This window comes from Magallana gigas, chromosome 6 (genome assembly GCF_963853765.1).
Source record: "Magallana gigas chromosome 6, xbMagGiga1.1, whole genome shotgun sequence".
Classification (NCBI taxonomy): Eukaryota; Metazoa; Mollusca; class Bivalvia; order Ostreida; family Ostreidae; genus Magallana; species Magallana gigas.
The window spans coordinates 29,832,823-29,854,715 of NC_088858.1; the positions used below are offsets into that span (position 1 = coordinate 29,832,823).

Here is a 21,893-nt window from a genome sequence, read left to right on the forward strand (position 1 = left end):
GAACAATCCCGACTTTCTTTTCCCTTTTCCTTTTTACAATACCGAATAGTAATAACAGCTTGGCTTGTAATAATTTTACATTTTCGAATTAACACAACAAATGAACGGCATACAGTAGGACCGGATACAAATGTCCTAGCAGGAGGCAGCGGATATACTCATTTGTACTTCATTTGTACTTACACCTCCAAAGGTAGAGTTCTTATGACGTCAACAAAATTAATTACACCACGCTCTAGTTTTATGAATGTTTTGTTGTTGCGGTTTCACCGAAATTATTTTCATTCAAACATGAATTCTACATGTAGATTTTGTAATTAAAGGGTTAGCTACAACCCCCACCGGCACACACAAATGATTTAAATAAATTGTTTTTAAGTTTTGACTGAAAAAGTGAAACCTTTATTTTGTTGTACATGTGCAATACTTTGAATCAATGTACGGATTTATGGTAACATATACGAAATAATATCTGCCGTTCAATGCACACTAAAGAAAAACGAAAATTAAATCTCTGGTCATTTTAGTCTTCGGTGTTTTGACTAAATCTAAAGCGAATTAAAAAATACCAACGTTCATATTGTTTTAACTTTCGCTAGGATTGCGTCAAAAATTGGGGTTTTTTTTTAAGTGTGCGCCATATTCTGCACTAATTCATTGCCCATGGACACACAATGTTTCCAAAACTGCTGAATACTTACTGGGAAATTAATCGCAGGAAAACAGTTTGGAGTGCTGGGGAGATATTGGACCAGAAGGAGACCATGGTGGACCAATAGCAAGTCTCGCCAAGACGAGCCGAAAGAGTCAGAGAAAAGACGGAAGTTCGACAAGAGTGTCCATACTGAGGAATGGAAAATCATGAGTCGGAAACGTCTACAGAGAAAATTGAGTCAACGGTAACACGTGGATTAAACGACAGTGTGACCAAATGTTCCATTTGTTTGGACAAATTCCGAACACCAAAGAGTTTGCCGTGCTTACACACGTTTTGTCAGACATGTCTTGCTCGGTATATCAAGGAGTTCTTTCAGAGAGAGCAGAGTTTGTCCTGGAGTGGCTTTCCTTGTCCGACTTGTCGCACCACCGCGACACCGACAGATGCCACTGTGGATGTCGCTGGGTGGGCCGACCAGTTCCCCACCAATAACTTCATCCTGAGTGTCATGGACATGGCCAATTTCGAAAAAGCGGAGAAAGTTTGTGAACCATGTGAAAGGCAACACAAGCGCGGTGTAAGAGCTGAGATGTGGTGTAAGCTTTGTAAAGTATGTATGTGCATGGACTGCCTGTCGTTCCACAACGCCATGTTTCTTGATCATCATCCTTTATCGATATCAGAGGCTAAGGAGGAGCCTGCCTTGCTTGCTGGGGGACAGGGACTGTTGTGTTCCCGCCACAAGGAAAATCTCAATTTGTTTTGCAACGACCATCAAGTTCTTGCGTGTTCTTCTTGTATTGCAGTCGATCATCGGCGTTGTCTTCGAGTGATTACAGCAGAGGAATATGCCCACGAATTAAAATCCTCAAAAGAAACAGAAAGAGTCGTCCAAGATTTCAACGAATGTTTGTACTGCCTAGAAAATATCATCCAAGAAAATTTGCAACAGAGCGCTCATATTTCTAACCAAAAGCAAGAAATTATAAACACCATTACTGACTGCAGACGACAGATTAACGCCCATCTGGACGAAATTCAGAACCACTTTCTGACTAAACTCAATGATACCCATAAGGAAGAGGCCGATAAAATTGACATGCAAATTCGAGAAATCAGACAGCTGCAAACTGCTGTTGAGCACTCAAAGAAGATGGTTGAAGCAGTTTTAAGGTATGGTGGAGATTCACAGGTGTTGTCCACGTTCTTGAAAGCAAAGACATCAACAACGGGATATAAACAGAAGTCTGTCGAAACGTATGAGAAAACGGAAAATGTGGATTATTCTTTCCAACTCAATGCACAAATACGGAAATTACCTTCTTTTATCAGAGACTTTGGCGAAATGAATGTGGTAAGAGCAAAACGAGGAGTTCCCAAGTCCGTTTCCAATATGAAACAAATGTTTGAGAGGAAAGCGACCGAAATCCATAAGTTTTACGTCAGGCTCCCGTCAGATAGTATAGACTGCGTCATCACAAGCGGTCTGTACCTCTCCGACGGTCGGCTCATTATATGTGATTTTCATAATCGTTGTGTCAAAATGTTTTTAGAAACAGGGGTCTTCATTACAAAAGTTCTCTTGCAGTCCGAACCGTTTGGTATTTGTAAGGTCGACGATGATAAAGTTGCAGTCACCGAACCTAATAATCGAGAAATCAAAATCATATCAACTACAGATGACAATATGAAAGTGATCAGATCCCTAAATCTTGACAAGGTATGTTATGGGATCGAAAAATTCAAAGACGAACTTGTAGTCCTGCTGCCAATGGAGAAGCCTTTCCCTGGCTTGTGTGCCGTCTCCATGGAAGGTTCAATAACGAACATGGTGAAGAAAGACAGTGCCGGTCATGCAATGTTTGAACACAAACCCTTTCATCTCGCCGTCAACAATCACACACACGAAATCTGTGTCACTCAGAAAACGACAGCAGTCCGCGACAAACGTGGACTGGTTCTGGGAGAAAATCTCGACGTGAAATCCGACATACACCACGAAGATATCCGATGGGCACGTGGCATTGAAATCGACTTTGAAGGGAACTTGTATATGTGTGGACAAATGTCGTCGAATGTAGTTCAGTTCAACCCAGACTGTTCCCAGTCACGTGTTATTCTGACGGAATCCTGCGGAATCCAGCATCCAGCAGCCATCGGGTTTAATCGCAGTAAATTTTTCTTGACCGATGTTGGTGATAACAATAGAAACTTAGTTAAGATATTTGAGATGGTTTGACATTGTAAGATGATTCTACGATCTCTCTATCATTCTGTCTCTCACATGCACGCATTTTCTACAGGGATAACGGAATAATAACAAATATAAATTTCAACAATGGTCGCTACTTCATAGCCTGTTTGAACCTATTGACGGCCCCTTTTTAAAAATCCCTTAATTCATTTCTATTTAGTGAGTATAATTACGTACAATATCGCTTATAAGGTCATATAGAAGGAAAAGTCAGCTCTTAAACATAGTCTGTTGTCAGTCCATGCATAATTTCTGTCTATCATGAAACAGTTCATACAAGGTACTACTATATAAATAGTGCCTGTTTGGGAGGGTAACAGTTGAAATTGACACCCCGAGAAAACCATTGTCAACCGACGCGAAGCGGAGGTTGACAATGGTTTTCGAGGGGTTTCAATTTCAACTGTTATCCTCCCAAACAGGCACTATTTATTTTGTTATACTGAATGTCTTAATTTTTAAGAAAATTTTACTGCTTTTATATAGGAATAACGTGAATTCTACAGCAAACCGTACGCGCATAATTTTCGCGCATGTAACATTTTTTAATGTTACCCGTTGCTAAGTGCGTTGCTAACGCTGAGGGTAATAGAAAATATTATTAACTGCGTCTTAACCAATCAGATTTCAGTATTTAACATGAAAGTATAACAATATATAAGAAAACATCATTAAGGATCATTTTAACAAGACGTTTGACTTTCAGTAAGATGTAACTATCTATTTCTTGCATCAAAACAAGTTAAAAATGACACTGGTTTCAAGTAAAATATGCACAGATTGAGTAGTCCTTAGCTCAAACCCAGACATGAGTGGCCAGCAATGAAACAAACAGGCCTACGTCACATTGCTGTTTGACACAACTACCCATGGTCCAACCTCTTGTTAAAATGGTTCTAACGTTTTAATGTAAGTCATTATAATTTATTAAATGTAACTATATGGATGAGGGATAAACTTTGTCAATGCAATGAACATTGCTGAATAAAACATTTGTAATAAGTTCTTTAAAAACATTTTTTTAAAAGATAATACTCAGCTGAAGTAAGTGTAATTTTACAACACAAAATGTGTAGTTTTATTACAAATGAATGAGCATATATTATCATACATTCATCACATTCCTCTCAACACATTCACTCACAAGACAAGTAACCACATTCTTTTTCACAGACACGTTATAAATATCACAAATTGCACTGAAATTGTAAAATCCTACACACAAGTCTGACTCCGCATTTAATCCAACTTTCAAACTGCATGTTTCTCCCATTCATCACACTGTCTCTTTGAATCTTTTGCCTTCATTGGTATTATCCAAAGACCAGCTTCAGCGCTATCACCACTATATTAATTCCTATAAGGGGTACTGAAAAAAAAGACAGTTTAAAATTTAAAATATTACATATACTGTGTGTCATTTACCTATGGTTTAAAATACTTTTGCAAATAAAATGACATTCTCTTTGTTTTTATATTTGTTAATTAAAACATCATAAACCTTTAAAGTTAATTTTCAACATGTATTTCTGCATGTAATTCTTTCATTTTCAATCTTCAGTTTTTGTCATACTTTATCATTCATCTACATATACATGTATTTACATATACATTAAATATTTCATTTTGGAACAAAACAAACCACAAACACAGATATTCTTGGTTATTCATGTTCAAAAGTTGTCTTTTTCATCTAGTTCTTATATTGTTCTTATATTAAAAAGACACTTTCACAAAAGATTTTGTTGTGAGGTGGGGGTTGTCAGCTATGTCTTTGACTTTTATTTTGAAATCGATTAGTAGCATCATTGGTCTCAGAATGACAGACACATGTAATCAACCATCAAAAACAATGGTTTGACTGTTTCATCACTACTTGGAATCTTGAGATAGTTATATTCTAAGAAGTCATTTTATTTCCTACATATAAAATGCATTATCTTACTTCTCATTACTGTTCGTATTGAACGAATCAGATTTAAGGCTTGAGTCTTCATTCCTGGTTGTTCTCCAAATCCTCTCTGATCTGAGCCCCATCCAACTGGAAGTAAACATAACTCTACGTTATATCTAATCAATATACATAGTTTTAAAAACTTTACTTTTTATTTTCATTCATATAAATGAGTTTGACACAGCCCACATCTGTTGGTTTACTAAAATTTTGAGATGTACATCAGGAGCTTAATTTTGATAAATAGAGTCCTGGTCAATGCACCTTTTCAACCAAATGCCATGCCCAAAGTTAGTCAGAATGTAACCAAATTGGTAAAAGAACAATGTTTTTCATCATTTTCATAGCATGCAAGATAAACTTTGATTCCATAATTTTTAAATCTTTTGTCCTGAGGAAAAAATATAATGTATTGTGCAAACAAGCCTATGAGCTACACATCATTTTTATTAGCTGCAGGTCTGTAGCTCCCGGTCGGAAAAAAAAATCGGATTGACGAGCTACAGTGCCTCCATAAGTAAAAATCTGCAATTTACAGCGCACAAAAAATTGCACTAGTTTTGGACTGATTAACCTTATTTCACATGAATTCTGTGGAAAAATAAAACAGTTATATTTTTCAGTCAATTTACTACTGATATCAGTACTTTAATTGACTCAAACTTTCTCTTAAACATGCAAACGGACCTTGGAAATGGAAGTATGATGAATTCACATCGAGATCAGGAGTCAACATTTTTACATGTAAACAAACTGCACAACTTTACTTAACAGGATTAGTGAGGGTGAAAAGAATATCAGAGGCAAGTAAAGTGATGAAATCTGTAGTGCAAGGAATTTTTTGGAATCAATTAGTTCTACTATAGAATGTGTTTGGAAATAAGATTTATCAGTCCAAAACTAGTACAATTTTTGTAGGTTTTTACTATGGGAGCCACTGTAGCTCCCATTTTGTCCATTTGATTTTTTTTCAGACTGGGAGCTACAGACCTGCAGATACATTTTTATTTGCTGTAGTTGTTTTTTAATTGCTATGATTAAATAAATTTAAAAAAATTAAATCCAGTTGAATTTCAATTAATATTTCAATCATAATTTTGATTGCAATGTTTTTTTCAATACACAGATTTCAATAATCAATGCATAATGACTCCCTGAGTGCATTTCATATTATACTTTCTTGAAGCATTCAAGTGAAAAATTCAGTGACATATATATACTAGTATATATAGGTCCCTTCAAAAACTGACACATTGAATTATCAATAAGAAGGTTTGCTAATGAATTAAACATGCTGTTGTATTTGCCCCGTTTTTTCTACTATTATTTAACACAGTACAGGAATAAAAATAGACTGAAATGTGACCACAGTTTCGTAGGGAAACACAAACACAAAGATACCAAAAAGGCATATGACCATATGAAAGTATAAGGGCTGTGTCCAATCTGATAATGGTCTTCTAATAGACGACAACTTTATGTTGCATACATGTTTTGGACACATATTTTGGACTGTGCTTGCAAAAACGGCAGCACTACACCGTTTACATATGTTTGTTTACAGTATCATTTTCAAATGAATAGGAAATTGTTTTAAAAATGACATTGATATACTTTTAGCTAAAAATCGTTCTTCGTGTAGTACACAGACAGCATTCAAACACAGAATCACGGCTTCTATCAGTGAGTATAATCCAAGAGCCATTTCTTCTTTTGTACTAGTTGGCAAATGATCAATGTCATAATTTATTTTACCGAGGTCAGTTCACGGTATGTTAAATAAAACGCGAACCCGACTGCGAGAGGAAAAACACTAATACTTAGATAGAATCGTAATTATTTCCGGAATTTTCTTTTCTTCCCTTTTTGTGATTATCTAACAAAAAAATGTAAATAAGCGCAATAACACAAAGTGAGTAGTAATAAGCTTGATAAAAACCGATTCGCAAAATATGCGCTTTCTGCACCTTCTGCAGCAAGTTTTTCCTACTATATATCGTTGCAAGGTTCAGTTCAGGAATATTTTATGGTACCATTGTGGTAGACATATATAGAGCCAAGATTTATTATACTAACCAAATAAACTTTGAAAAAGTAGAGGGATGAGTTACAAAGATATAATCAGTACTTCATTATGTATAATTTGTTGACACATATTTGGATCAAAGTTTCATAATTGTATATCATTGCAAGTTGGAATCGGATTTTGATACACCTACTGAAATCACAATTCATTATAGTATACGTATTTATATATGTTTTCTTTTGTGCTAAAGTAGTGATCATGAATGGTGTACACACAGACAATCAGTGAATAAAATTCATTAGGCTGTCAACCTATGAGTCTTCAAACTCTTAATACGTATTGAGCCCCCCCCCCTTTTTTTTTTAAAACAACCTCAAAATCTTTATTCGTATCTTTTTACTATAACTGGTCGGCATGACTTTTATTGAATTATTTTTGAATGGCCAAAGAAAGGAAAGAACAAATGGTAAAAAAAATCATATGCATTTCAATACATGTACAATTTTTTAGAAAATTCCTCAAGTTGTCAGCCTTTACAGATTTACTATAGGACAATTTATCATTCTTTTCATAAGACATTCTACATGGGTATCAGCCTAGATACAGTTCACCACACACATGTAGTTCATCAGGCATCATTTATCACATCCACTGGATAAGGGTAAACCACTGTTTTGAGCAACGAAGTCCAAACTATATCATATAAAATTCAGCAGAAAAATAATTTCCCATGTTTTCTTCGATTAAGAAAAGGGAGTTAAGCTTGACAGTAGGTACAGTCTAATGCAAAGAAATGTAAACAACTTAATTTTTTTTCAACTTTAATTTTGCAAAGACTGAATTTTTATATTCAGTATATAAAAAAACAAGTAAGAATGTAAAGAATATATACCAAATGGAATACATGTATTATACAAAATGTACAACAATTAATACAACACGCTTTGAAAAAATATTGGTGAAGACAAACGGAATTAATCTCTCTCTCTCTCTCTCTCTCTCTCTCTCTCTTAGATATAAAAAATATTATATATATAATACAAAACTTAAAATTTCTTGTTTAAAGTTTTTGATAAAAGAACTTGACCATTAATAAGTTACGAGACTACGTATCTTCGGGTAAGGAAATCTCTTTGCATTCCGACAAGGAGCGCGTGAAATGATTCTTTGGGTAACTTTTAGGGATATTCTCTATTGTGACACGAACAGATTGTTTAGTGTTTTGTTGATTATCATACTCTTGTAACCCGGAGGCAGAGAAATTCGGCTCCATTGCAGCATAAGATGAATCTTTAAAATCTGCCTTCACCCCTAGGGGCTTCATATCGTCATGTTCAATCATGTGATCCTCATTTGTTTCATCGTCAACCTTTTCATTGCAATCTGATGAATATAAAATTGAATTAAAGCCAGCATAGTTGTGGTTAGTATATGCTAATCCCTGATCATTATCCGAACCGGTGGGGTGATATTGAACACTGTCCTGTTGAATGATGACGTCATCAGAGTCACAGATATTGTGCATAGGGTTATGAACATGTATAGAACCATCGAGTGATTTGTTGAGAACACCTTCCCTAAATTTTCCGTGTGTTTTCTCCTGTGATTTTTTGTTGTAAGATTTCCTGCATTTCATTACAATTATGACGATGACAATGATTAACAGACACGCGGCAATGGCGGACACAACCGCCACTACTGCTTTGTTGTCCTCCTGTTTAACTGGCGAGGGAGAGTCAGGCCGAGGGGACGTGTCTGTAATGATATTTTCAAACAGCATATTAACTCGTATTCATCATCAATCAAATCATAAAAAAGAAAATTCTGAACGATATTCTTACCAACTGTTGTTATGGGCTGGTAACTGCATGACACTGTGGCATAGCTTCTTCTGTCACACATCTTTTCATGGAAACATTCTTCCACGTGATTTCCAGAAGAACAGTCTAGAGTGTGATTCATCCAAATTGGGACGCTCAGTGGGCCGTCAGCGGAGCAACAGGAAGCGCGCCCATAGGGGAATCCCAGCTCCTGACACACCAAGGTCGCTGCGTGGTCGGTGAAACCATCATCACACAGCAAGTACCAACCCTTGTCCCGGAATATCAACACAGGCCCGGAGCTTTGGCTTCTTCCGATACCATTATATATCCGGACTGAAGAAAACAAACGAAATAAGAGATAAATTAAGACACAAGTTTAGTTTTAATGAAAATTAAATCAAAGTAAACAACAAGAAGTTTGCAAAAAGTGAAGGTAATTGTTTGGGGTTTTTTTGACAATCATTAAATTATGTAAAATTTTAACTACTCTGATTTGTCAGCGAAATCTACCATGTCGAAAATATTAAAAACCAAACCTGCTAACCTAATACCTATCATTACAAACACAAACGATCTTTTGGTGACAAAATGAGCATGCAGCCATGCACCATCATTTTTCACGAAGACACACACTAGACTATGTGCAAGTTTATAACATGTAAAGTTTTTAGTTTTCCTTCTCTCATTGACAAAATGGATCATTGTTTTTGTTTAATCATCCTTACCATTCTGATAGCAGAACACCCCGGCATCATTTCTGTGTTCAGTACATTCTCCATCTACAACCTCCTGCCATCCACTGTGTGGACAGTCGTCCAGTGCCCCGCTATCCTCACTGCACTGATACGATGCCTTGTACACGAGACCTTTAGCAGGTACTTTGTACGGACCCTCTATAGGATCACCCCCGTGGAACCCCATTTGTCTACAGAGGGCAGCAGCCTCTTCTTCGCCCCAATCTGTGTTACAAAGCGTGCCCCAGTTGTCGTTGAAATATATTTCCGCTCTGCCAGATCTTCCAGACGGATCTCCGCCAGAAATACGATAATAGATACCTGAAAGTGTGAATGTTTTAACAAATTAGTTTTTCTTAAACTCATGTACATGTATATCATCGGATAAATGTCATACATGCAACTTTAAAATAAAGGTAGCATCGATCGAAAGAAAAGCCAAACCTTGATCATCAAAGCAGAAGACACCAGCATAGTGGAAAGACGAACACTCCTTAACAGATCCTGCAGGAGTGTGCTGACACTCCTGTAGGGATTTTTCATGTCCTTGGCACTGAACATTGGAAATCCAGTAGGGCCCACTGGCCTGTTTCCCTTCTTCCACGTAGTGGCTGTAGGCAAGGCCCCGAATGTAGTTGTTTTGTCGACAAACTACTTGGGCGTCCTTATCATCCCACCCATCTCGACAAATACGACCGTTAACGCCCATATAGTTAACAATGACATCGCCATAGTATTTTCCACCATTGATTTTGATTGTATAGTCTATAAACAAATAATAAGATGTGAATCAAACAACAAATAACCGTAAACATTGTTTACTTTTCCAAACATGTTTACTACCATCAGTGGTTTATTTTAATGTTCATTGTTATAATGCCACGTACATAACTAAGTGCGTCATATACTAGTACCTGATTTCCGATCACCATTGTAACACAAGACAGAAGCGTACTCCAGGGAACTCGAACACTGAACCCCGTATGACTGAAATGTATGCGGGCATCTCAGAATGTTATCCTCCGAACCGCTGCATCGGAAATCTTTGAATAGTTGTTTATTGGGCAGTGCTCCAAATGGAGAGCAACAAATTGGAAGACTTTTGTCAAACCCAATGGTGGAGCAAACGAGGTCTAAAATGAGTAAAGAGAAGAAGGTTAGTATCATACATGCATGTATAATATACATGTATATGTATAATTATCCAATTAAAATGGTTAACTACATAATTATATGTCTAGAACTACAGAATCCACATTTAGATACCTACTGGCTTCGTTCTGTCCAAAGGATTTAGGACAGATGGTACCCCACATGTTACTATAATAAACTTCAACAGCACCGAAGACAGCGCCCCCATTCTGTAATCGCACTAACAGAAATATAATTAAAAACAATATCAAATTTACTGTATGATGATCAGTCTTTAACAGTCAATACATCACAACAGAACAAATCTCTTGTTTTCACCTTCGTTTTTACAAATGTGTTTATATAGTTACCTTGCTGAAAGCAGGAAATTTCATGTATCGGTATTGACTTGGAATTTTTTGGATTCCAATGTCCATCGCAGTGAGTGATGGAGGGTGCATCAGAAGCACACCTTATGTCTGTCACAACATGATGAACAGAGGACACACTCCTGGACTGGGATAGTTTGGATCCACCGGCAAACCCCGCGCTAAGACAGAACAGATTGACTGCCGAATCGTCAAAGTAGGTATCATCCAGATAAAGAGTGTTACTTCCCACTATTAATTTTGGGATTCCACTAGAACCATCGCGACCTTCCAACTTGAATAAAATGCTACCCGAATCGGAACAAATCACCCCGGCAATGGTGTCACTGTCGGAACAGCCATGGTCTCCGCCGAAGTTTGAATAGGTGCAACTTTTGATTTCGTTGACACCATTGCACGTAAGGTTTCCCAATACTACTGGATACGTGAAGTCCTTGTAGACGTTAACGGCATAACCCTTCTGGAATCCTTTGGTCTTGCAAACTAAACTTGCATCAGAATTATCAAACTGTTGGTTACAAACGTAACCCTGGAGACCGTATCTGGAAGCTAGGACTGGTCCATAAAAGCCGTCCAGGTGGATGGTCAGATCTACAAAATAAAACCCGTAATTCTGAGTTAGAGCAAGACAGATACCCCCGGAACATAGAGAAAAAATATCTTCTTTTAAATTAAATGTATAAAGAACCGTCACCTTCAGTTGCAATATTTGTTAACAAACAGAGCACTGACGCATATTTTCCACTCCTGCATGTCCTTCCTTTCGTAAATGGACACATCAGAGGACTAGACTCCGCCCCTGTACACGAGAAACCAGTGAGAAATGTTTGAATGGCTGTTCCATTGGTTCCAAGTGCGGAACAACACTGTGATAGTCCGGCTGTATATCCTAAAGCTTTGCAGACGACAGTAGCATCTGTATCGTCGAAATTCTCATCACAGACTGAATACCAGCCGTTGTCACTCCATAACTCTAAACGGCCATAATTAATCATACTGCTGCCAGTTAGACGAACTGTAAAGAAATTAATTTTTTGTTTTATTTCATTTTCAGAATGTGTTACCGCTATAAGAATTAAAATACTACGTGGACACAGTCAACTGCATGGTAATGTGAAACATTTTGCATACTATTTCATATTGCAAATTAAAACTTATCTGTTTTGGTGTAAATGAAAAAAAATACTGTGTTATAATTTTGTAATATGGGTACCATCCAGTTTCAAACTTTATTATGGGTTTTTAAGTTGAAATTTGTTAATATCGACTTTTTCAATCAATAAACGATTTGGAAAGAATGTGTGAGCGTAAATAGGTACGTGTGTAGCACATATCTGGAAATCTGTAGTCCTGGTAAATAATAAATAAAACCACCAAGCTTGATTAGATTCGGAGTGTTTAAAAAATTACGTTAAGTTTTATTTTCAATCTTATTTAACAAATGTGAATACTTTTAAATTCGACACATACCGGTTTCATAGCATTTGACGGCGGACATCATGTTTCTTGGACACACTACTTGGTCTGGCACCAATGATACCACGCAGTCCAGGAGTCTCTGTTCGTCTCCACTGCATTTGATGTAATCCATGGTAGAATATCCGGCCGGGAAATTTTGTCCAAAGGAGCCACCGGGAAGTGCTACTCCGTCTCTGTAACCACGCAGACGACAGATGACCCTGGCTTCCGCTTCCGTTAGGTTCCCAGCACACAGAGAACCCCAGGTCCCCCTGACGTTAACTTCAACATGCCCTTCGTTTAATCTGTTGCCGTAAGAAAGCTTTAACTGGGGTTTCTGCGGTTCTGTTGCAAGGAAAAATATCATGAACACTTTTGTAATACATGTGCGTGTATGATAAAATGATAAAAAAAATCCACAAACCAATATATCTTTTACAATTATTATTTTACGAATATAGAATTGGTTTGAACCTTTTGTGTTAAAGCAAGCCACAGCAGCTGCAACTTTGTCATCAAATCGACCGAGCTTCCCTACTCTCCCTGCATTGGGACAGTCGCCAATCCTGGCTTCAGTGCCTACGCATGAGGCGTTCCTGAGCCAGTAGATGTTGTGAGAGTGAATCGTTGGTCGAAGATGTCGGAGAGCCAACCCAGACTGGAACTTGTTCTCCCGGCAAATGACGGTGGCGTCCATGTCGGTGAATTCTGAGGCGCAGAGGAGACCCGGCTGATATACGTAAGAGATTTGAACAATGTTGTAATGGCTAAGGGTTGTGTGAACTGCAATAAACAATTTTATGAGCTCAGTAATACTTAATCATGATGTATTGTCAGAAAAAATTCACCACTTACACAAAACGTCTTAAAAGACAATGAGGACCAAATGAGAGTTGGTAAAAAAAAATTAAAAGAAAACAAATAGATGACCTGATATTCTAGATGAGTTTACAAACAAATACATGTACAATATTGCAGAACCAAACGAACACTTCTAGCTTAATTATCTCAATAGTACGATGATTTCTTGTCAGAAATGTAAGGTCCGTAACTAAAAATAGAAACTGAAATAGAATTTTCTGTGACATACTTATGCTGTTTGCGGGGTCTGTGTTTGTACAGAAGACAGAAGCGTAGTTTCCAGTAGTACAGTTGGGATCGGTGTACTCATTCCGACAGGCCCTCAGTCCGCTCTCTGTCCCATCACAGTTGACGTCTGACATGGCAAATTCCATGTCAGTAGGCTCGGGTTCTAACCCCATACAACACACTTCAATTGAATAACGATATCCAAATTGCTTGCAGACTACGCGTGCAGCGTTTTCATTGAAACCGTCTGCGCAAACCATCCCATAGTTGTTTTTCTTCCATACTCGGACAATTCCGTAATTTGCATGGTTTAGTTTCACTATAATCACGAAAATACAACTAACAATAGTACAATAAAGTAATTTTAGGATAAACTGCAAGTTTATAATCAACATTGATAACTAGCAGCAACAACTAGTGCATCGTACAGAAATATAATGACACATTTCCTCATATTAACCTGTATAGCAGCCGACATATTACAAATCAAAATGTATGATCGATATCTGCCCTGGCTCCGCGTCGTCACCAATTTTCCTCAAGTCAATACTCGGCCTCAAATCTGAGGTTTGACCTCAAGTTTATGCACTTTTCTTTACAGGATTTGAGTTGAGGAATGAGTTAAGGGATTTGAAAATTTTGATGACGATGGAGCCTCGTACCTACCCCAAGGCATGCAGTAGACTCCAGCGTCCTGGGAGTGGTTTTTGCAGGAGTCAGACGATACATTCCAGCCCAGATTGGGGCATTGGTAGATAGAGTGTTCGTACCCTGAACAGCTGACCTTGTCCATCAGGATAGGACCAGTGCCAGGTCCGTGGTAGGAGCCGCGGTACGATACACCACTAGCATAAAACAGCTGTCGGCACACCACCACCGCATCACTGGTCGACCAGCGGCCGTGACAGACGGTCCCCCACACCCCGTCCCGGGAAACCTCCACCCGACCTTGATTTGGTTTGATACCATCAGCTAGACGAATTCCCATGCCTGATTTCATGATAATGATATAATATTGTAAAAATTCATGAGTTGGTTTCATACAACGTATCTCAGTCTGTATTTTCAAATAAAATTTATTTTCGATAAATTTTGATTTTGTTTGATTTTTGCGAGTTAATATCATTTTTGACATTTGTGGAGTCCTAAATGAATGCAAATGATAAGAATTGTAAAACTGAATCACGGCGAGTATGTTTCTACGGTAATCAGATGTGTTCAAATACCTGAACCCTTATAGCAGAGAATTCCAGCGGAGGACAAGTCATTGCCACACTCTGTCGGTACTGAGTAGTTGAACACACAATCCTTTATGTATTTCTCTTGCCCCTGACACTAAAATATTAATACGAGTATTTGAATTTGGAAATTTTCTCTAAGCATCCACAATAATTAAAGGTAAAGAATGTCTTTCCATTATACAAAACTACCTTACCTTAATGCTACCGACCCATATAGGTTCATAGCGCGTGAGTTCATCGGAGGAACTATACGCGACACCACCACTGAATCCGTTTTCCCAGCAGAGGACCGAGGCCGCCGTGCTGTCCCAGCCACCACGACAGACCGTCCCCTTAATGCCGAACTGAGAGACCACCACCCGTCCACTGTCAGACTGTTCTATGGAAACTGTCGTATCTGAAAAATGATCACGCATTCGCTATTTAGAATCCAAAACTTTTAAGTGCATGGTCAATGAATATTCACATAGTACTTAGCGATCGCGATGACTTACTTGGACTGGCGTCTTGATGCGAACATAGAACTGAAGCGTAGTTGTATGAGGAGCAAAACCCCATTTCATGTTCACAATCTAGAATGTCTGTTTCGTTCCCTGTACATTTGATGTTCACTGTGTGGACGTATCTCAGAGGTCTACCGAACTGTCCCGGGAGGAGCACCCTCGCACTTGAGTACCCCAGTTGTCTGCAGATGACGTCAGCATCCCTTTGATCAAACCCATCCGCACACAGTGTTGTCCAGAAGTACTTCTGATAGACCTCTACGATTCCCATCGTAACATTCTTCCGCCGGTACCCCAACGTTATACGAGCTGGAAATTTTAGTGATATGAATGGTAAAATATGAACTAGTATACATATAATCATATATGTACGAGTAAACTCCATCCATCAATACATCCACTTACCACTTTTATAACAGTAGACGCCTGCGTCATTGTCGTGATTACAGAGAGATTGGTTGACATTTCTCCACCCAGACCCTTCACATGCTATCACCGAATCCTCCACTCCCAGACAATTCACATTGGACAAGTACACATCTCTCGATGATTCAGACGATTTATCTCTGCTCAAAAAAGTAAACGTAAGAAAGAGAGTACCATCGGTACATAGTTTAGTCATCTGATATTGCATGCTGACTTTACATATTGACTCGTTTCGAGTTTCAAATACAAGACCCAGAATTTGTTTACGTGTATGACAGTCCAGTTACGTATCCTGTTTGTCGACAGAAAACCTGAGCGTCCAAGTTGGACCAGCCATTACCGCAGATTGTTCCCTCTTTGCCATCCACAGATAGAACCACTATACCGCCACCCTTCACTTGACTATCAGCAAGGGAAAAGCGTACACCTAGAAATAGAAATGTAAATTGTAGATATATTTTGATTGGTATGCAAAGCCAAATTGTTGTATCTGAATTCTTTCGAGTTTAACTTTTATTCTACAATTTGATGTCACAAGTACGCGTCTAATGTACTGGATGAGCAAGCATCGTTTATTCAGAATACACAGTAAATGCAATGACTAAAGAGAATGCTAATGTTTTTATCACATATGAATACTAAAAATTGGGAGAAATATGTTTCTAAGATACGAACAAGCCTGATTACAAGAAGTGCAACTATACCTGTTGTGTTGTAACAGAGTACGCCTGCTCGCTGGTTGCTGTAACAAATTTGTGTTTCTTTGTAACAGTCGGATATTTTGTCTTCGTCTCCATTGCAATGCAGGCCGGTTAACAGAAACGGTAGCGTTTCTGCTGCTCCAAACACCATAGGAACCCCACCGGAAAACCCCAGCTGTCTGCATGTAACGTTGGCCTCTTTCTCGGTGAAGTAGGTGGAACATATTTGGCCAAACGATTGTTGTAGGAAGATTTCCACCTTTCCGCTGCTGGGTGACGAGACGTTAGTATCTGATTGTATGGGGGACAGATGAAGACCTTCCTCTATAACAGTACAAAAACTTTGTTATCACTTAAGAAACATCTAAGAGTGATCATAATCAAGTAAGTAGATGCTATTTGACAGAAAGAATATGTCGGAACAAAATTCAAAATCTGACCTTCTTGCTTGTCAAAACAGCTGACAGAACCGTAGTGGACATCTTGAGTGGCACATACATTCGGTGTATAATTTTCATCGAATTTACAGTCCTGTATCTTTGTCTCCCCACCAGAGCACCCTTTGAACGGATAGGTGTGGTTCCCCGTGTGTCGCCCGTACGCCGCCATTGGAAGAACGGTGCCCTTGCTGAATCCTAACTGTTTGCATACTACAAGAGCATCTTGCGGTAGGAATTGTGGCCAGGCGCACAGGGTCTGCCATTGGTTGTCTTGCCATACCTCCACTATTCCGTGACTTATGTTATTCCCGTGGATCAGTCGGACGTCGGCGGATTCTGTCAAGAAATGAACATCGAGTCATCTTAGACTTAACTAAAGTTACTACATACATGTATACATAGCTTCCTGCTCTCTGCCATATTACAAAAAAATGAACAAACTGGACGTTTCGTTAATACATTGCGGCGCTCTCACTGACCCTTGTGGCAGTCACTGGTCACCTCTGTACCGTCCAGCGTCCATACAGCATTGCACCCTCCACAGTAATCATCACTACAAGAGGAGGAGAGAAGGGTAATAAAAAGATGGAACACAATGTCCGATTAAAAATCCCACTAATTAATCTACGTGTCTAGTGTCCACCCTTTTTCAAAAACAAGTATTACTATTCATGTTTGTGTTACATGATGTACAGCATTGAATTTTTAGGTGTTGTTAACATTTACAGGTTGTATGTAGGTAAGGGATTTGAGGAGGCTGGCTGGTCAACAAATTACACATCATAACTATCTTAAATATTTAAATATGATTTGTATGGCTGTAAACTTTATTTCGTAAAGAAAAAATTCAAACATATTAACTTCTGAATTTTAGTATTTTCTTATTAATTGGTCAAACACTCTACAGACTGAATACGACTGACCTGCAGTTAGCTGTAGGATGCCTGGGACAGCTGGACACGTCACAGGGCGCCACGAAACACTGAACAACCGGCTGACCGTCCGGACACTGTCCCGCTGTAGAGGGGAAGATGGAAAAAAAAATAGTTCTCAGGGGAAAAATTAACCATTGGTATCTTGTTTCAAGAAGTAGTGAAGAAATATTAACGGTGTTTAACTGCTTGTTCAATCAGTTAACTTCATCATTTTTTTTTTTTTGTTATCTCGAGATTTACCACCTACACCTCAAAATATGCAGTTAGCAAAAATTTTACATCTTAAAATGTGTTTAAAGTCATGTTGAATTTACAGCTGTGCATAGAGAGAAACCAAATGGCATTTTTCAGACTAATTCACCAATATTCTTTGCATCATTTAATTACATGTAGCATAGCAGAAAAAATGATCACATACAATACCACAGCATCACGAATAGACTGGATGACACATGGATAGCTGAGTATTTGTAAGGTGCAATAATTGTGCAATTTATTCTCATTCGAAGCAATTTTTGAATCAAATTCGACTCCATGCTCCGTGACTCTGATTTCTATAGACTTTCTATTAATAGTTTTTAAACGACCAGTTTACCTGTATGAAAAGTGGTTGTTCTAAATTCCCCAACTCGAAAAAAATACATGTACATGTATTTGATATTTAGATTTGAAATTCTTTAAATCTCACATTCAATAAAGGTATCGCAAAACGGTAAAGGGGGGGGGGGGGTCTCTACTAAACGTAAGGGTGCATAAAACATCCAATACCATGAATATGATTTTCCATATTGAATTTTAGGGGGGAAAAAATCATTGCTCCATTAAAATGTATTATGCAGTATGTATGATTTTCCATATTGAATTTTAGGGGGAAAAAATCATTGCTCCATTAAAATGTATTATGCAGTATGTATTATATTTATTTTATTAATAGTCAACAAGGGTTATGTAACTTCAGAGAGAGAGAGAGAGAGAGAGAGAGAGAGAGAGAGAAGTCGCATATACATTGTACGCTAGCTGGTAATGAATAACTGACATACCTGCTATGCTAAGTCTACTTGCTAACAGTATCACGAAAAAGAGATGCCATTTCATCGGTGGCATCGTAGAACTATGTTGTCAATGTATAGACGCTGACTGTGCTTACATCCAGTCCCATGTCATGGCCGATATAAATAACAGAACCAGTTACAGCTTTGTAAACATTTATATTCGTGGTCATTCAACTGTTACGGTGTTTTTAAAGCTTGATCCTGGTATGGGTTTAAAACATGCTTTCAATAATGTCAAGTGTCTTTGTGGTAAAAGCCACTATAGGTGAAGCACTTTAACATTGGACGGAGTTTTGGAACATCGAAGTTTATTAATGCAAGTACATGTACATGTGTAAGAATGTAATACATTTTTTACTATTAGAGAATTCGTATTATCTGCCTGCGTCGGAGTTATTATAATTTGAGGAATGCACCAAATGGAAAAAAAGGTTTTGGTGTCAAATAAGGCACTTTTCGAGCCCCAATGTGGTTACGTGTTGACAATGTACTTTAGTTCACCCAGCTGCAATGGGTATCGACTCACGCTGGTGATTAACAGTGCCCAATTCAGGGAAGTCTGCATCACATCTCAGAAACCGGAGATAAAGTCTGGTCCTATAAGTCATATTGCAATCGGCGAAGATTTTTACGAAAGCTTTATAAATAACTTATAAATAGCTTAATTTTTTTAAAAAATCGATAGAAAGTAATCTACATATCTTTTATGCACATTTCAAGTGTAAAAAAAAGAAGAAAAGAACTATCAAACAATCAAATCTCTAACAGAGAGTTTAAAAGAAAGATTAAAATTAAATTCTAAAAATTATATAAAGAATGCATAATTTCAAATTTAAACTTTTATATCCATATTAATAGTGCTCTACATCCATATCATTTAAATGGATCACTTCAATATACTCCATCCTGTAAAACTAGCAAACTCTATTTCAGCAACAGTACATATTCCAGACTAATAAACGAAAATACACTACAGCTATGCCTTTTTATCCAATCAAATTTTATCAGCCGGTTTATTGGAGATGGCACATTTTACATAATCAAAAAAATAAAGTATGTGCAAATCTTCATCTAACCAGAAAAAAGACGCTATTGTTGACAGAAAAAAATACTGATTTGCATGACCAAGGTTTGCATCAATGGTGATATCTGACCAATGCTGCTTCAGAGTCAGCTGTAGCTACAGGTCTGTAGCTCCTGGTCTTAAAAAACCTAGGTCATCCATCCACATTTTTTTCAGAACGAGAGCTACAGACCTGCAGCTATGTCAGGTGTTTTCAAAGTTAATTAAGTGATATCTAGAATACATCTAAAATACATTATATAACCAAAATTTTTTTCTTCAGATTTACCAGTACATACATCATTAGAAAAATATTTTTGTTTGTGCTGTGGATTTTCAAACAATAATTGACAATCAGTAGCGCATCATGGTCAATGCAAAACATCAACAGATACATGCAGTATAACTGCCATAAGGACACTAATTTATCCTAGACCCATTTCATTTAATGAAAGGAAACAGAGAACAGTTTAATATATACAACTTTATTCAAATTTGGTTCCAGATTAAGTATATTTGACAATTCTTTTAATAAGCTGAGTCCTAGACTGGACAATATCTCCCACATCAAAAATGCTATTGATGTGTATTGTGCACAATCATACGTTATAATCAATAAGTGACTGTCCCTTTACCGGGCTCTCATCTACTGAATGGAAAGGATATAGGTTATTTTTTTAAAAGAATCTTTGCACTGAGAAAAAATTTCATTTAATTTTGCTTTCTGAAATGTTATAAGGTAAGTACCAATAAATGAAATCTACAGATGAACGGACATGATGACACGTTTTCTTTAGTGTTTCCTTAGTGTCTTTAGTGTTTGGATCTACTTCTTTTTCTCCTTCTGTCTGAAGATCGGCTCCTTTTCCTGTACCTGTCATGGGATCTATCTTGTGCCCTATTCCTGGACTGTTCCCGAGATAGACTTCTATCCCTGGAATGTCTTCTTTGCCTGTCTCTTCTTCTGTCCATTGACCTCTGTCCATCATTACTTCTTTCATCATCGAAACTCTCTCTTGCATGCAGTGATTGCATTGAAATTGGTTTACGCCAGGGTCGATCTTTACATCCAAATCTCAATTGACCAGATTCCTTTTTGCCACCAAGACCTCCCCCGAGTCGTCTAGGAACCCATCCTGGCAAGGTGCGCTCCAGTTCAAAGTCGACAAGAACTTCATGGCCGTCTATCTCCATACCATGTCCATCTCGCTCAGCTCGAACAGCTGACCGCCCCTCCTTGAATTCCACAAAAGCATAACCTCTGGAATGCCCAGTTATAATGTCTCGCACCAATCTGATTTTATGTATCTCTCCAAAGTAGGAAAATTGGGATTCTAGTGTATCCTCATCAGTTTTGGGGTTCAAACGAGACACAAACACAGTCTGGTTTGGATCACCAGCCACATCTTTGTTTGGTTTGTATGAAGAAGACAGGGCCCTAATGATTCCGTGATCATGTGGTTCTGTGTCAGTTCTGTCAATACTACCTGCCATTAATGGGCAGTAGGTTTTAGCTAAAGGTGTCCAGCTATCTTCAGACATTCTTGAAATTAAAAATATATTGTAAATGTAAGTTTTGATCACAAATTAATTCAATTCAAATTCAGCATTCATGTTCACCAAGGATTAAGTCACCGGTCGTTTATATGGAAAAAAAACATATGTATCTGAAGCAACATAATTATTCATATCGATTCTTCAAGAATTATTTCAAGTGATAATCGCTAATAATTTACAATATATACATGCTGTACACACCTGTCTTCTGTTGACATCAATTTGTGGTTGTCGTAATTTAAACAAAGTATCCGTATTATTTATTAAACCTAAATATAAAAAAAACACTTGCAACTCTAAGGCTAAATGAATGCTAGAGCTGTAGTTTTATCAATTATAAAGAAAAAACAATCCATTATTTTGTATTCTCATTTGTGAAGAACGGATCTTTTCATGTCGTAAAATCTATGTAGCTTAGTTTGTGGTAACATACGGGAAACAGAAAATAGAAAGTAGGAC

The 21,893-nt window shown here is 37.7% G+C and overlaps 5 protein-coding genes across 5 annotated transcripts in view; 2 read left to right on the forward strand and 3 right to left on the reverse strand.

Annotated features, from left to right (window-relative positions):
* LOC105347132 (ubiquitin-like FUBI-ribosomal protein eS30 fusion protein) overlaps positions 1 to 21,893 on the forward strand; it is a 169,605-nt gene that overhangs the window by 124,204 nt on the left and 23,508 nt on the right. The gene's annotated exons all lie outside the window — the stretch shown is intronic.
* LOC117688917 (uncharacterized) lies at positions 730 to 3,037 on the forward strand. Its single transcript, XM_034467909.2, has one exon. The coding sequence runs from the start codon at positions 852 to 854 to the stop codon at positions 2,895 to 2,897; it is 2,046 nt and encodes a 681-aa protein (XP_034323800.2). The 5' UTR covers positions 730 to 851; the 3' UTR covers positions 2,898 to 3,037.
* LOC105325825 (immediate early response 3-interacting protein 1) lies at positions 3,962 to 6,645 on the reverse strand. Its single transcript, XM_011425540.4, has 3 exons — positions 6,481 to 6,645; positions 4,858 to 4,953; positions 3,962 to 4,281 (listed from the first exon to the last, which is right to left on the reverse strand). The coding sequence occupies exons 1-3, from the start codon at positions 6,569 to 6,571 to the stop codon at positions 4,226 to 4,228; spliced, it is 243 nt and encodes an 80-aa protein (XP_011423842.3). The 5' UTR covers positions 6,572 to 6,645; the 3' UTR covers positions 3,962 to 4,225.
* On the reverse strand, positions 6,983 to 19,006 carry LOC105325824 (scavenger receptor cysteine-rich type 1 protein M160). The gene is made up of 22 exons (XM_011425539.4): positions 18,803 to 19,006; positions 17,751 to 17,844; positions 17,307 to 17,380; positions 16,828 to 17,163; positions 16,391 to 16,711; positions 15,954 to 16,113; positions 15,666 to 15,826; positions 15,252 to 15,569; positions 14,952 to 15,154; positions 14,743 to 14,851; positions 14,183 to 14,506; positions 13,518 to 13,835; positions 12,902 to 13,210; positions 12,440 to 12,772; positions 11,664 to 11,984; positions 10,952 to 11,560; positions 10,720 to 10,821; positions 10,364 to 10,582; positions 9,894 to 10,214; positions 9,441 to 9,770; positions 8,734 to 9,048; positions 6,983 to 8,647 (listed from the first exon to the last, which is right to left on the reverse strand). The coding sequence occupies exons 1-22, from the start codon at positions 18,864 to 18,866 to the stop codon at positions 7,998 to 8,000; spliced, it is 5,991 nt and encodes a 1,996-aa protein (XP_011423841.3). The 5' UTR covers positions 18,867 to 19,006; the 3' UTR covers positions 6,983 to 7,997.
* On the reverse strand, positions 20,347 to 21,717 carry LOC105335821 (U11/U12 small nuclear ribonucleoprotein 35 kDa protein). Its single transcript, XM_011439927.4, has 2 exons — positions 21,636 to 21,717; positions 20,347 to 21,420 (listed from the first exon to the last, which is right to left on the reverse strand). Exons 1-2 carry the CDS (start codon positions 21,650 to 21,652, stop codon positions 20,691 to 20,693), a joined length of 747 nt encoding a protein of 248 aa, XP_011438229.3. The 5' UTR covers positions 21,653 to 21,717; the 3' UTR covers positions 20,347 to 20,690.

Bases quoted from the DNA above. Each gene is read 5' to 3' on its own strand.
- LOC117688917 (XM_034467909.2), top strand. From the start codon at position 852: ATGGAAAATCATGAGTCGGAAACGTCTACAGAGAAAATTGAGTCAACG.
- LOC105325825 (XM_011425540.4), bottom strand. From the start codon at position 6,571: ATGGCTCTTGGATTATACTCACTGATAGAAGCCGTGATTCTGTGTTTG. The intron at 4,954-6,480 runs GTATATCAATGT...GTTTACTTCCAG, and splicing joins AGAACGATTTTTAGCTAAAA to TTGGATGGGGCTCAGATCAG. The intron at 4,282-4,857 runs GTAAGATAATGC...CTTTTTTTTCAG, and splicing joins AATACGAACAGTAATGAGAA to TACCCCTTATAGGAATTAAT.
- LOC105325824 (XM_011425539.4), bottom strand. From the start codon at position 18,866: ATGCCACCGATGAAATGGCATCTCTTTTTCGTGATACTGTTAGCAAGT. The intron at 10,215-10,363 runs GTACTAGTATAT...ATTTGTTTATAG, and splicing joins CAATGGTGATCGGAAATCAG to ACTATACAATCAAAATCAAT. The intron at 8,648-8,733 runs GTAAGAATATCG...ATATCATTACAG, and splicing joins CCAGCCCATAACAACAGTTG to ACACGTCCCCTCGGCCTGAC.